This window comes from Tasmannia lanceolata, unplaced genomic scaffold, assembly GCF_043159265.1.
Source record: "Tasmannia lanceolata isolate RefF3 unplaced genomic scaffold, GAP_Taslan_0.1 ptg000012l, whole genome shotgun sequence".
NCBI lineage: Eukaryota > Viridiplantae > Streptophyta > Magnoliopsida > Canellales > Winteraceae > Tasmannia > Tasmannia lanceolata.
In genome coordinates, this window is record NW_027518689.1 from 44,270,366 (window position 1) to 44,283,877 (window position 13,512).

The 13,512-nt window shown below is 40.5% G+C and overlaps 1 protein-coding gene across 2 annotated transcripts in view; it reads right to left on the minus strand.

Annotated features, from left to right (window-relative positions):
• Window positions 1-223: 223 nt before the first annotated feature.
• The window catches only part of LOC143888332 (L10-interacting MYB domain-containing protein-like), a 39,566-nt gene continuing 26,277 nt past the window's right edge, over window positions 224-13,512 (minus strand). For both annotated transcript variants that reach the window (XM_077392713.1, XM_077392712.1), the window contains 2 exons: window positions 1,066-1,422; window positions 224-978 (listed from right to left, as the gene is read on the minus strand). In XM_077392713.1, coding sequence (XP_077248828.1) covers window positions 457-978; window positions 1,066-1,422 — 879 coding nt within the window. In that variant the 3' untranslated portion in view covers window positions 224-456. The remainder of the gene's footprint in view (window positions 979-1,065; window positions 1,423-13,512) is intronic.

Genomic DNA, 13,512 nt, shown 5'->3' on the forward strand with positions numbered 1-13,512 from the left:
TTGTCATGAAATGTCAAGTTGCTCCTCTATCGACACATGTCTCAATTTTCGAAGAATATCCCTTCGCTTTAAAACATACTTTGCCATTGGCCACACATCCTAATGCTATATAAATATCTAGTACGCACCAACCTTACCCCGTCTCGACCAATCTGATTTTTGTACTTCAATCAAGGCAAAACAACCACCTAATATAGCGTGCAGTAATGATCAACAACGAGAGTTCAACAGTAAGAAGGCAGGATTAAAATCATCCACCAACACATCTTAGATGAAATAAAAATACAATTTCAATGCCCGATAAACAAGCAATAGTCTAAAGGGATGCACATTCCACACAATCAAGTCACTACATAACCACACAGCCTAACATAGTCCACAGGTATTACCAAACAAACCCAATAAAAACATGGTTTCAAAATAGGCATGAAGATAATATGGGCCAGACACCAGACATCACGATAGTCGTTGTAACAACCATATCCTCTTATCAGGTGGTGTCATCATGAAAGCCTCTCTCCACCCCGAATCTTGAAACATCCTCACCCCTTTCACGTACTCGTCTGGACCCACTACTTCCATAGCATTCAGAATCTCCATGCACTTGCTAATAGAGTTAGGATCGGTCTCTACAATCGAGGAGGGAGATGTGGATGAAGATGCTCTCGGGGCTTCCATGAGGACCTTATATGCTTCATTGAACGCCGAACTCCTATTGCCCATACAGAGAGTGGTGGGTGTCCTATCACGTCTATAAATGCCAGGGTCCTCACCATCATCACTCTGGGTTGCGAGCACATTCATATCATCAATATGGGCTCCAAGGTCTACAATTTGATCTTCTTCTTCAAATTCTAGTTGGTCCTTGGCATCTCCTAAGGCTATCTCCCCAGTGCCAGTGGTGTCACCATATATGAGCTGCAATTCTACCCAATGAGAGCATCCGGTCGTCCTAAATTTTGTAGCATATGGGTTTGCCTGAAATTATCAATCATTTAACAGTGTTACCTTCAAGACAAAAAGTTACCAAGTTCACCATTCTCAAATTCAAAAGTTATATATTACCTGAATATATGCTTCCCACACTGAGTCTTCTGCCGTCACAGTCTTAGTCATTGGGTGCCAAGTAAATCCTGTCACCTCAAGAAGCTTCTTGAACTCCATGTACTCTTTCTTCAAATTTCGGAACTTGTTCCTAAATTGAAGTAACGTATAGTTACACCCAGTCTTCTGATAAAACTTTGTTTGGATGTCTTTCCAAGCCTTCTTCGAGAAAGTTCTTGCGCATCGATTACCTTTCTCCACCTCTTCCACCATTAGATTTATAAAAATACCAGTATCTCTCAAACTCCAGTTTGCTGACTCTGCCTCATGAGCGTCTTCTTTCGCATCCTTAGCAATATTAGACTCGTTTCTCACCATCTAAATGTAGTTATGAAATAAGTTCATTAAGAGATTATAGCAATATAATATGCCAAGCAAATAATAAAACAAAGACGAACCAATAAAGTAATACCATTAAGGAAATGTCACCACAATAGCAAAGAGAACTAAAGCAGTATAGCATAAAGAATTTCTTTTCCAACAGGCAAGTTTTGGTTGGGAGTACAGAGTAAATTTTGTGGCATTAGGGCATTACCATGAGTATAGGCAGAGGACCTTTCCCAAATGAAAGGACCCTTTGCCAACTTCGAAATGTGCAGTTATAGCAAAAATTGTAAGTCAAGGCTGGTAAAACCCCCACACTCAATAGGCAAAAAGTCTATAGACTGGATGGTTAGGATGACCAAACTGGTACTGATTAGATGTATGAGCTGATCAGACGTATGGCCTACAAGTGGGATATGACCGATCTACATGTCCCACATGAATGGTTGCAAAGCCAAGGGGGTCTTAGAGCACTAATTGCCAAATCATTGAATAGTTACAAGATGAAAGTGATCTTGCACTTAGATATTTACATGTCTTAATAGAAAAGCAGGCATCAGGAGGGCGGAACCCAATAATCTTATCCCGAGCAGCATTAGAGGACAAGTAAAACTTATTCAACCCCCTGATCATCTCAAGAGGACTACTAAAAGGTTCATTGGAAATAAATGAAAACATAGGCCACCCCAAACCATTTGGTTGGAGTGGAAGCATGCTTCAGGAGTTCTGTGTGATCGTGAAATACCTACCTAGTTGAAGGAAAAGTTTTATAAGACAGCTATGAGGCCAGCCATGCTGTATGGCTCAGAATGTTGGGCCACCAAGAAGCAGCAAGTGCATAAGATGAGTGTAGCGGAGATGCGAATGCTTAGATGGATGTACGGCGACACAAGGTTAGATAGAATTAATAATGAAGACATCCGTAAAAAGGTGGGGGTCGCACCAATTGAGGAGAAGATGAGAGAGCACCGCTTAAGATGGTTTGGGTTTGGGCATATCCAACGTAGGCCTTTGGATGCTCCAGTTAGAAGAAGTGACTCATGCCAAGTTGATGGAGTGAAAAGACGTAGGGGCAGACCGAAAACAACTTGGGTAGAAACAGTGTGTTTCCTCACTTGATGGCTAGGAGCCTAGGAACATAACAGAGAACATGACCTTGGATAAGAGAGAATGGAAGAAAACCATCCATATAGACGAACCCAACTAATGTGTGGATTAGACTTAGTCGATTTGAGCCGGGTAGATTCTTTCACCTTTTTCATGGAAATTTTCTAAAGGATTCATTTAGCTGACTCCAACTAGTTTGGGACAAAGGGTTAGTTGAGTTGAGTTGAGTTGAGGCCAGCCCAAACCATTTCTTGGTCATGCAAATTATACAATTAAATGCCACACATCTATTTTACGAGAGCAACAAAAAGGCAAGGGAAAATTTCTTCCATGGAGGCCATTAATCTCTTCAATATAAGGACAAAGGCATGTATAGAATTCTACAAATGCACAGTTATCTTCATTTTAAGCAGTAAGAAAAAGTCTAAATTAGGTAGAGTTCTTTTTTACATGGGATGGGAAATAATTTGTCACTGACTTAATACTATTGACGTTATAGAATCTAATGCTTTTTAATATTTCTTATAATCTGATTTCCATATCATTTGCTCAGCTACTTGCTAGATATGGGAGTTAGAAAAAGCCAAAGATTTTAATACACAAATGAACCAGAAGTCTAAGTTGAGATGGACCCTAAGCAAACAAATGAAAAAAAATTTGAAGAAACTTGCATCCGGTTGGTTTCGCAGAGCCATGGTGGATTTACTATTTCAATCCGAGTACTGCTCTAAGCAAAAATCCTTCTCTGGTGTTTCCCCTTGGATTTAGATCTAGATTGTTTAACTTTGACCTAATATTTAGGGTTTCTTTGCTTCTGTTTCTATTGCGTTTCAAGTTTTTAAGGTTAGTGTTTATATACCTCACGCTCTAGATTGGACGTATTCGGATGCCGATGGTCGGGAAAGGTAACTCAGTATATTATACGATTAGCTATGCAAGCACACACATGGGCACTAGTCAACGCCCTTGGTTTGGTAAAGTCAGTGCCCTTGCTTTGTTTGGTTCTTAAATGGTGGGTCGATCCGTCTACTCGCCCAAAAGCTCTATCGCTTCGCTTGCTAGATTATCGCAAGTCATTTATACCAAAAGACCAAGCCATCGCCAGGGCGTCAGTCATGAATCCTATATATGCCTATATAATAATATGGAAAGGTGAAATACAGGTGTGACAATCCAAGGGGGGGGGGGGGGGTGAATTGGTCAATTAGAAATTTTAGGCTTAATTAGGTGGGAGATTAACCCTTAATCCACTAATTAAGCACCACTTAATCTAACCCTTGTTCAAATAGGAATATTAATGAAAGCTGGGGTTTAGACATTCTAATCTTGCACTTTTGCTAACCCTTGTTCGAATAGATATATAAATGCAATTAGGGTTTATGTATTTAATTAAAGTGCATTTACTAACCCTTGTTTAATTAAAAGCACAAATACAAGTTAGGGTTAGAGCTTACCAATCACCACACGTGCAAGAGAAGGAGAAGAGGAAGTAACCACAAGAGACACGATTTTTATAGAGCTTTCCAATCACCACACGTGCAAGAGAAGGAGAAGAGGAAGTAACCACAAGAGACACGATTTTTATAGTGGTTCGGTCTATCACAAGACCTACTCCACTCTTCCAAGTTCCTCCTTGGATGCTCCACTAAAGTTGGGAGTCTTCAATGGCGAATCACCAAGCCGTACACCAAGACTCCTCCAACTCCAAAAGGGCACACACCCTTTTCGCACGAAGCCTTGCGAGGGACACTCCCTCTTACATGATTCACCTTTCTTCACGGGCCGAATCGGAGACCCTCACGTCTTCACCTTTCTTAACGGGCCGAAGAGGAGACCCTCGTCTTCACAATTCTTAACGGGCCAAAGAGAAGACCCTCACATGTAGAAAAAAGAAAATAAAAACTCTCATGCCTCTTAATAGGCGGATTACAACTTTGTATAGCTCACAATCACTCCAATAAAATACAAATGTAAAGCCCTATGGAGTGCCTCTTGATAAGATGTAGAAATGGAAGATCAAAGAGGTTTTTAGCTTTTGATTAAAAAATTGAAGCTCAAAGAGAAAATTATCTTTCTCAAATGTTCAAAAGCTTGTAGAGATAGGTTTTAATCATGTGTATATAGTGTATTTGAAAATATGACCGTTTGGGGTAAAATTGTAAATAACTGACTTGAAAAAGTCAAGCAGAAAACGCCTCAACGGCTAGTTTGCTCGACCGCGGCGGTCGACCGAGCCATCACGGTCGTTCGCCCCTATCGGGCGCCCTTTTATATTTTCAAATTTCTTACCGTCGCGGTCGCCCGGCCCCATGGCGGTCGTCCGGCAAGGTCAACCTGTTTGCTCAAAAAATTTGGCTCAAAAATCTATCTCGGTTGACCGACCCACGACGGTCGCCCGCTCAAACCCATGACAAATTGTTCTGTTTTGAAATAGACATATCCGCGATCGCCCGGCTTGACTCGGTCGACCGGCCCGATAATTTTCGAGATGCCCTGGAATTCCAGGTTCCATCCCGCGGCCACCCGGCATAGCCCGGTCGACCGACCCTTTGTAAAATTTCATTTTTAACTTTAAAGATCAGGGGCTTTGGGCCATGGTCTTTGGGCTTAAGTCCTATGTTTTCAAAACAAATTTTTTGGTGTGTATGGTTTTCAAAGATGTAAAACGTTTAGTATGAAAACCATTTGAAAACATTTTGAAAGTGCATTTAAACATAAAATCAAGAGGACTTCAAATACATTCTAAAAATGAATACCATGAGTCTTCTTGGAATGTGTCGGCTCCTTTGCACTTTCTAGGACTTCTTCGGCTTGTGAGTGAACTTCTTGACCTTGTTTCGCTCTTGTGACTTGTCCTCCAATCTTCAATGGAAGTTGAAAGGTACATAAGGTGTCACCATGGCATGTTCAACTCCAAGCTTCCTTCTTGACACTTGCTGGGGAACTTGTGGGATCTTCATGTTGAGCTCCTTGACTTGATCATCTCCAAATGGTGATGACTCCAATGTAGGTGCAAGCTCTTTGTTCCTTTGTCTCTTGATCCACAAGCCATGTGTTGTGAAGAGTTGTGTAATGGCGATTATGACATGAAATTCCTGTATACAACACAACACCTCAAAGCAACACATCAGTCCATAAATGCTAATCAATTTAGTTTGCTAGCATCAAAACAAGAAGGTAAGGTGAATGATTAACCCATGGACACCCTTGGGCTTACAAAGGGGATTGCCAAGTGGAAAAAAGACCATTCGATTTGCCTTGACCGGATCACATAGCGTTAGCGGAGCGGTAAACTTCGTAGGAGCAGTCTTTTACTTTACTACAGATAAACCACGTTCACGTCGTCCAATAGGGGTGGGGCCTTTGTTCGTCTAGGTAAAGGAATCGGTCGTCAGGCTAAAACCTTTCAACTTCAAGTATCCTGTCTCGACAAATTTCTCTTAACGGATTCATTGAAAATCCTAACGGGCTTTTCTAGTATTTAATTGGGATGGAGTATAAAACAAGAGGCAATGAAATTGTCAACGAAATTGGAAGACCTAGATACTAAACTTTATAGGGAAGGAAGGCTGAGCTGCGCAAAAATGGATAAAAACACATGTGAATCTCTGCCTCCGAAATGGATGGCCTTGAGTCGAGAGAGAGGAGAGCCGGAGGTGGGATCCTTATTTCGCTTGTGAGTTCATTCCCGACTTATCAATTTGTCTGGTAAACTACTTGGGGCTCACGTAGCCCATGCCGGATTCATCGTATTCTGGGCCAGCTTGTTTGGGCTTTTAAAGGCTTCGCATGTAACTGCCGGAGACTCTTAGCAGGCTTTTGGGGACACATGTGCCCGGCAAACCCTGTCGTCGTAGGAGACCGCATGTGCGCGGTGGACCAGATAATAAAGGGCTTCGAGAGGAGGCTACAAACACTGTGAAATGAACAACAACTCATTGTGCGGGCCCCATTTGAACCCGATGAGACATCAGTTTCAGTTGAACCAAACTCTCGAACTCGTCTAGAAGTTGAAGATGAAGACTTTCCCAACCAGCCTTTTTCTTTGTATCCCATGCTCTTCATCATGGATAATGCCTTCTGAAGAGCATGGTTGCTTTTTCTTTGTATCCCATACTCTTCATAAGGTCTCTTTTGGTTGCTTAAAGGCAGCCTCACAGAAGAAGCCATTTTGATTCCTGAGCGACTCCCCTAATTACCACGGCTACTATGTTAGACTGAGGCTACCTTGGCTACTATAGAAAGAAGCGGGCGAACATCCATCTATCTGAATGCTACTTTGGGTCTAAAGGCTTTCGTAGGAGTTCCGGATTTTCCAAATCTCAAAAGAGAGTCATGAAGAAACTTGCATCCGATCGATTTCGCAGAGCCATGGTGGATTTACTATTTCAATCCGAGTACTGCTCTAAACAAGAATCCTTCTCTTACAGCTAAAAACCAATTTTCTTATTTAAACCAAAATCTATAAGGTATATAAACCCTAACCCTAAAAACTTGAAACCCAATAGAAACACAAGCAAAGAAACCCTAAATATTAGGACAAAGTCAAACAATCTAGATCTAAATCCAAGGGGAAACAGCATAGAGAGATATATGAGAGAAATCTGAAAAAGGAGGAAGAGAGGAGGAGCATAGCATCATAAAGAATGGAATCCACAAATGTATTTCATCAAGAGGAGGAATTCAAGAATGTCGTACCTGAACAAAAAGAGGGGCATCTAGAAATTTTGGATCCATCAAAGAGAGATCTGCAAAGAAGGCAAACAATGATGAAGGAGGAGGAGGTGCTTGAGATATAAACGATTGTGGGTTTTGGGTAAGAAGCCGGATAAGTTCACCCCATGTTTCTTGAAATTGACTCTTGGAAGCTCTAAAGCGAGAACAAGCCGCTCTAAAAATCCCGACCTAAACCATTCTATGGAATGAAAGAATGGGGCCGCATTTTGTCAACCTAAACATCATTCTTTTTAATTTTCGTTCTCTAGCATGAAAGAAGCGGAGTATCATTCCAGAGAATGCCTACCAAATGTGACCTTGGTGACTTACCACGAGTTGCGGCAATAGTAGTTGCCCCACCTAGTTGCCATGTAAAAAAAAGGAAAAAGAGAAAAGAGAAAAGGAAGAAAAAAAAAGGAAAAGAACAGAAAGACCATTCCTTTCTTCTTAAAAAAAAATAGCGTGGCCAAACACGACGAAGAGGGGATAAGATAAAGAATAATCATTGAGCGGCTTCTCTCCAACCTTGGGAGGAACTTCCCAATGTTTTCAAATATCTCCTGCCACATCTTTTGTTTTCATGTTTTTTTTTGAAAGAGATAGTCCAAATCTAGAAATTGGTTGACCTATTGATTATATATTCTCCACTACAAGAATCTAAGAGTATATTTCCAATGTAAGAAAGAACTAAATTTCTAAAGAACCTAGAAACAATACAATCTTTGAATGAAAACTTTCACGGATTTTGACACAAAAAACACAAATCTTGGTCGTGTCAATGAAAAGGCAACCGTTGAGAAAATATTCAAAATCATTTCATACACTTCAAAAAAATATGGAGAAGAAAGAGAGAATGTGTCAATGAGTTCTTTTCTCTATCGTAGCCAAACACAAGCTCTTCTAAAGTAGAAGATGGTGATTTCAATGATATACAAAGTGGATGTTGATTTGAGAGGTTGAACGTTGGATTATTGGGATTTTATGATGGATTCTGGTTATGGGGTTGGATGGGTTCCAGATTTTAAATTTTGGGTTTTGTATTGACTCTAAGTTATAAATTCAATTTCGTTTGCCGTTTCGTTTTGGCGACCGGAACGGAACGTTTCGTCCGTTTCTTTCCGTGTTTCGTTCGAAACTTTTCGTTCCGCTACGACGAGGGAATTTTTTTTTAACAGTTAAAAATATGAAAAAATTCCAAAAAGAAGAAGAAATTGTTAGAAAAATATAAGAAACAATTAAATGAACCAAATATGTAAAAAAGACATCTTTATTACTTAAAAAACAAAGTTTGAAGTGTGTAGTTGAAGCTTAGAGTGGAGAATAGTATGTAGGAAAGTGTAGAAGTGGAAGTTGAAAGAGAAGGTGAAGGAGTTGGTGGGGAAAAATGGTTAGAGGGGTATATATAGAGGTGTGAGGGTTTTTAGATGCAAAAAGACGTAAAATACTCTTCCAACGGCTATAAAATGGTCATACAAGGTCATAAAATGAGGGTAAAAGGGTCAAAAAGCAATCCCAACGGCTGTAATGGCATTGCCGTATTTTTTTCAAAAAAATTGCGCATTTTCAATCAATTCTGAGCGAACCAAGGCATTCCGCCCGTTCCGGCTGAATGATCGGAATGGACAGGATTTCCGGCCGGAACGGAAAATATGCCCAAACAGTACCGGATTCCGAGCCGGTCCATTCCAGCCGGAAAGAAACGGAATTGATCACATGGGTATTGACTCTTCTTTTTTCTTTTTTTTTCAATCATAGTGTTTGTTGAAATTTTTATTAAATCAATTTTGTATGCCCTTTTCTTCTTGAAAAAATGGGTTTTGATGGTTACCACTTTCTGATGGAATCTGCAACTTTTACCTTTTTTTGCTGGATTTGGGTTTTGATGGTTTTCTATATCGAGGTCGGCATTGTTTTGAATCATTGGAAGTTTTGATTTTTGGGTGTTTTCTTAGTCAATTTTGAATTTGGATGTCGATGTGTGTGTGTGTGTGTGTGTGTGTGTGTGTTTAGTGTTTCCTTCGCTGAGTTAACCTAAAAGGGGAATCCCATTGAAACTGTTGAGTCTTTACCTTCTTCAAGCATAGGTGTCTTAGATTGGGTTTTGACGGTTTTCTATATTGAGGTCGGCATTGTTTTGAATCATTGGAAGTTTCGATTTTTGGGTGTTTTCTTAGTCAATTTTGAATTTGGATGATGATGATGATCCCATTGAAATTGTGTTTGAATTTTTCTCCTAGGATATGGAGTTCCGCCTTTTGATTGATTTTACTTATAACTTTTATTCCGGGCAGTGATAAATCCACCGCCTTGAAAGAAGAATACACCCCCCGTATTTATGTTAAAGGGGGAGTATTCTTCTTTCGAGGGGGTGAATTTATCACTCGCCTTTGCCCCTAATGTTTTAATTGTACGTCTGTTTTGTTATATGGTTTAAGTTTCAATAAGATTTAGAAATTTTCTGCTACTGATTTATGAAAGAAATTGATTTTACTTTCATTTTCATTCACTTCTATGTTTCAATTCGAATCATGTGTAACATTTAGGTATAACCAAGAAGTAGAAATTCAAGGAATTGAATAGTTTTTGTCAGAAAATGATTACGTAATTCATACTACTTTTATTGTTCAATTGATTCATTTCATGAATTGGACTTAATTGTTTTTGAAAATTGACAATTTTATTGATAATATGGAAATTACAATGGGGACCAGGAGTCCCAACTTGCAATACATAGAATCAATTAAGAATGGCCAGGAGCATACTCCTAGACCAGCTAAAACCAAAGGAGAAAATCTACTAATTCATCCGTTCCGGTGAGGACCACCCCTTCCATGGGCTGCCATCATGTCAAGTAACTACTTTACTTTCCTGCCAAAATCTTCATCTAGTATCGCAACCTGGAGTGTCTTCACCCCGCCCCCAATATTCCATAGCCTTACCCCATGGCCTCAATTGAATCGAATCCAACAAAAAGTGCCATATTTGGGAGCCTCTTTAGACAAGGCTTTCCTCAAAACAGACTTGTCATCACCATTTAGATAGTCATTTAGCTTGGTATTCTAGGCAAGTCATCAAAACCGAAAGAGACTCATCCATGCTACTCTAGATCTGGGACTCTAGCAGAGATACAACCCCGGAAGTCGGGACCAGGACTTCCTAAGAGTCGCTGATCGCCAACCGCTCCTCCACCAGACGGCACCCCACCGCCTTGATCTGGAACCGTTTTTGTCTCCATCCAACACATAATCCGATCCTCAAATTCCTAGCGAGCTCCCAGAGCAAAAGAGAAGACCGACTACTTAGGGAAGCTGGTCTTCCCAGGTCCTTAGGGAAAGCCATTCCTACTTTAACACGGAAGCTTTCTCCAATAATAGAGGGAGGGGGACCTTTTAATAGCAAAAACTCAAAGACTTTTGAGCCTTGAAACCCCCGATCCTAGAGAAGGGTGCTAGAAGCCTGGCGATACGACTCCCCATCTACTGCCGAAAGTACGAAAATCAATATATCCAAATACTTTTAATTGCCATAGCCTTTTTCAACCCCAGGAACCCCAGCTATAGATTTAGCTATAGATAGGGCCAAACCTAGCAGACCTGGAATAGAACTTTAGGAGCTTGAACAATCTATTAAATTTCTTCCTTGGACCCGGTTTGGAACCCAAAATAGTGACCAATTTGTTCATAAGGAAATGCTCTTGGGAACTTAACCCCCTTAGTGGGAAAATTGAACCTTTATAAGAACCGCCAAGGGCACGATTGTTGAGATTTTTCCTAGCGCATAAGTAAAAGAAGGTGCAGTCAGCGAGGTATGCTTTCGCCTATTGTCAGGGGTAGATTTCTTGGAACTGACCAACCAACCCAAATAATCCGAGTTCCTTTCTTCAGGTCCCATCACGCCTTTTTCGAGAACAGCTAACGGCTCCTTCTCAGGCCTCCCAACAAGAAAATTTGAATTTGAATTTGAATTTGAAATCCCAATAGGGCCCAACGGCTCGCCAGGCAAGGGCCTTGAGGTCACCGGATGCCGATCCGCCGCCAAGGAGGAACCCGATCTCTGAATGGCAGATTCAAGGTTTTCCTTCAAGAGCTCAGCCTCGATGGGATAGTACTAGTCAAAGATTTTAAGCTTTACACAAGAATTAGGGAAGAGCGAGGGGCTAGAATCTTAGCCGAAACGTAACTCATACAATTCGGATGGTTGCCCTCCATCCTGGTTTCTACAACCTTACCAAAGAGGTCCCCTAACGCCTTGCCATGGGAATTCATGCCATAAAAGCGAACCCAAAGAGACTCCTCTCCTTGAATAAATTCCTTTTTCCATGGTGAGAGGGAAATCAAATGGTTATCCAAGGCCGCAGATCCCTTAGCAAGGATTTGTGCTGCCTGTGATTCTGAATCAAACATAAACAGAACTTCGTCCTTAACCAGTGAAGAAGGGCAATGTAACGATGAGAATTCTCAGGACCCTTGTGCCCATTTCTAAAGCTCCTGCGGAGTCTCATTATGCTTTATCTTTTTCCCAATCAAGCAGGATCTTAGGGAACCTATTCGCACATCTACTTCCTTACCTGAAATTGATAAAGTTGGAGCTGCTGAATTTTTGTGGCGATAAATTTTACCCGAATCAGGCCAAAGATTATTTTCGTCACCCTTAAATTGAACTCTATTTGAACTAGCACGAGGAACCCATTTTAAGGGTGATCAGGTCGAATGACACCAGCGACAATCAACCCGCCATTTATAATTTAGGTATTGACAAGGGGAGCAAAACCATGCTCCAAGCCTTTTATCTCGGACATGCTTAGGTCTCCCTAAAGATACCCCCCACCTAGAAGACGATCTAGCTTGTTAGCACCTTCTGCATCTGAAACGCCATCCAAAGTTATAATAGCGACAAGCAAGACATTGCCAATCCTCCTCCCCTCCCCACATAATTTTTTTTGAACTTCTAGATACTCAATGTTAGGCATTATTTTCAATCTCACAACTTACATCCTTTGACAAGAGAGACTCCATGTTGAAATCTAGCCTTGGATTCACAGTCGATAACTTCATAGAAAGGAACTGGAAAAGATTGACACCTTTTATGAATTGGATTTAATTGTTCATTCTTTTGTTTGTTTTCAATGAGCTAAGATATTGGGTTATGATTAGGATGTCTTTTATTTCCCTAATTGCTTATAAAAACTTGGGCTTTTAGAACCCGAAGTGATGCAGAGTATGAGCGGAAGCAAACTCAATTCCAGATTGGTAGCTTTGAAAGGTATGTGATGTAGAGCACGGGCGGAAGCAAACTCAATTCCAGATTGGTAGCTCTGAATGGTATGCTCTGATACCAATTCTGATCTAGAGAACTCGAACTGGAAGTTCTTATATGGGATGTTTTGATATCAAATTTGATGTAGATTTGGTAGTAGAAGCTCTGATAGCAAATGTAATGTAGAGCATGAGCGGAAGCCAACTGGAATGGTATGCTCTGATACCCCTTCATGTAGGGCACGAGAGAAAGATATTTGGCCACAAAGAGTCCAGCTTAACATTTAGCCAAACTAGTCGAACAATCAAAGGAATTGTCTCAGTTTCGAACAGGAGCTTCGACCGACAATAATGCACTTCTGCTCATGTAGAGGACTCTACAGTTTTGAAAGAACTGAACTATGCTACCAACATGGAGTTCTAACTGAAACAACTTTGGTATCACAAAATCCAATCACAATATCAGCTTGTATTGGACTGAGACAGTTCTGAAGAACAATGAGTATTCGGAAAGAAAGTTCAGCAGCAACATTCATGGGATCAGACTCATACTAGAACTGAATTTCGTTTCAAAAATTCACAGTTTTGGGATCAGATCGGATTGAAGTGGTGTATATATATATATATAGCAGAAGAGAAAAGGAGAGAATTATTTGAATTTCTCCCAAAATTCTATGAGAATTACAGATCACTTTTTTTGACTTTTTTTAACAAAGGCATCCATTTAACCCACATATTTTCAATCCTACGCCCTCCTTTATGCTTTTTAACTAAGGCACCCATTAAAGCCACATAATTTCAATCCTACCCCCCTCCTTTATGTTTTTTTAATTATGGAAACCTCTATAGATTGGAGGGCTAGGATCAGCCTATGGAAATGATTTTACGGGCACAACCTATTGATGTTGTGTTCCATCACATGGACGGTTTGGATCAACCTATGATGTGGTCCGTACAGTTCTTTGTCGGCCCGTGCATCGCACCGGTTTTTTTACTATATATATAT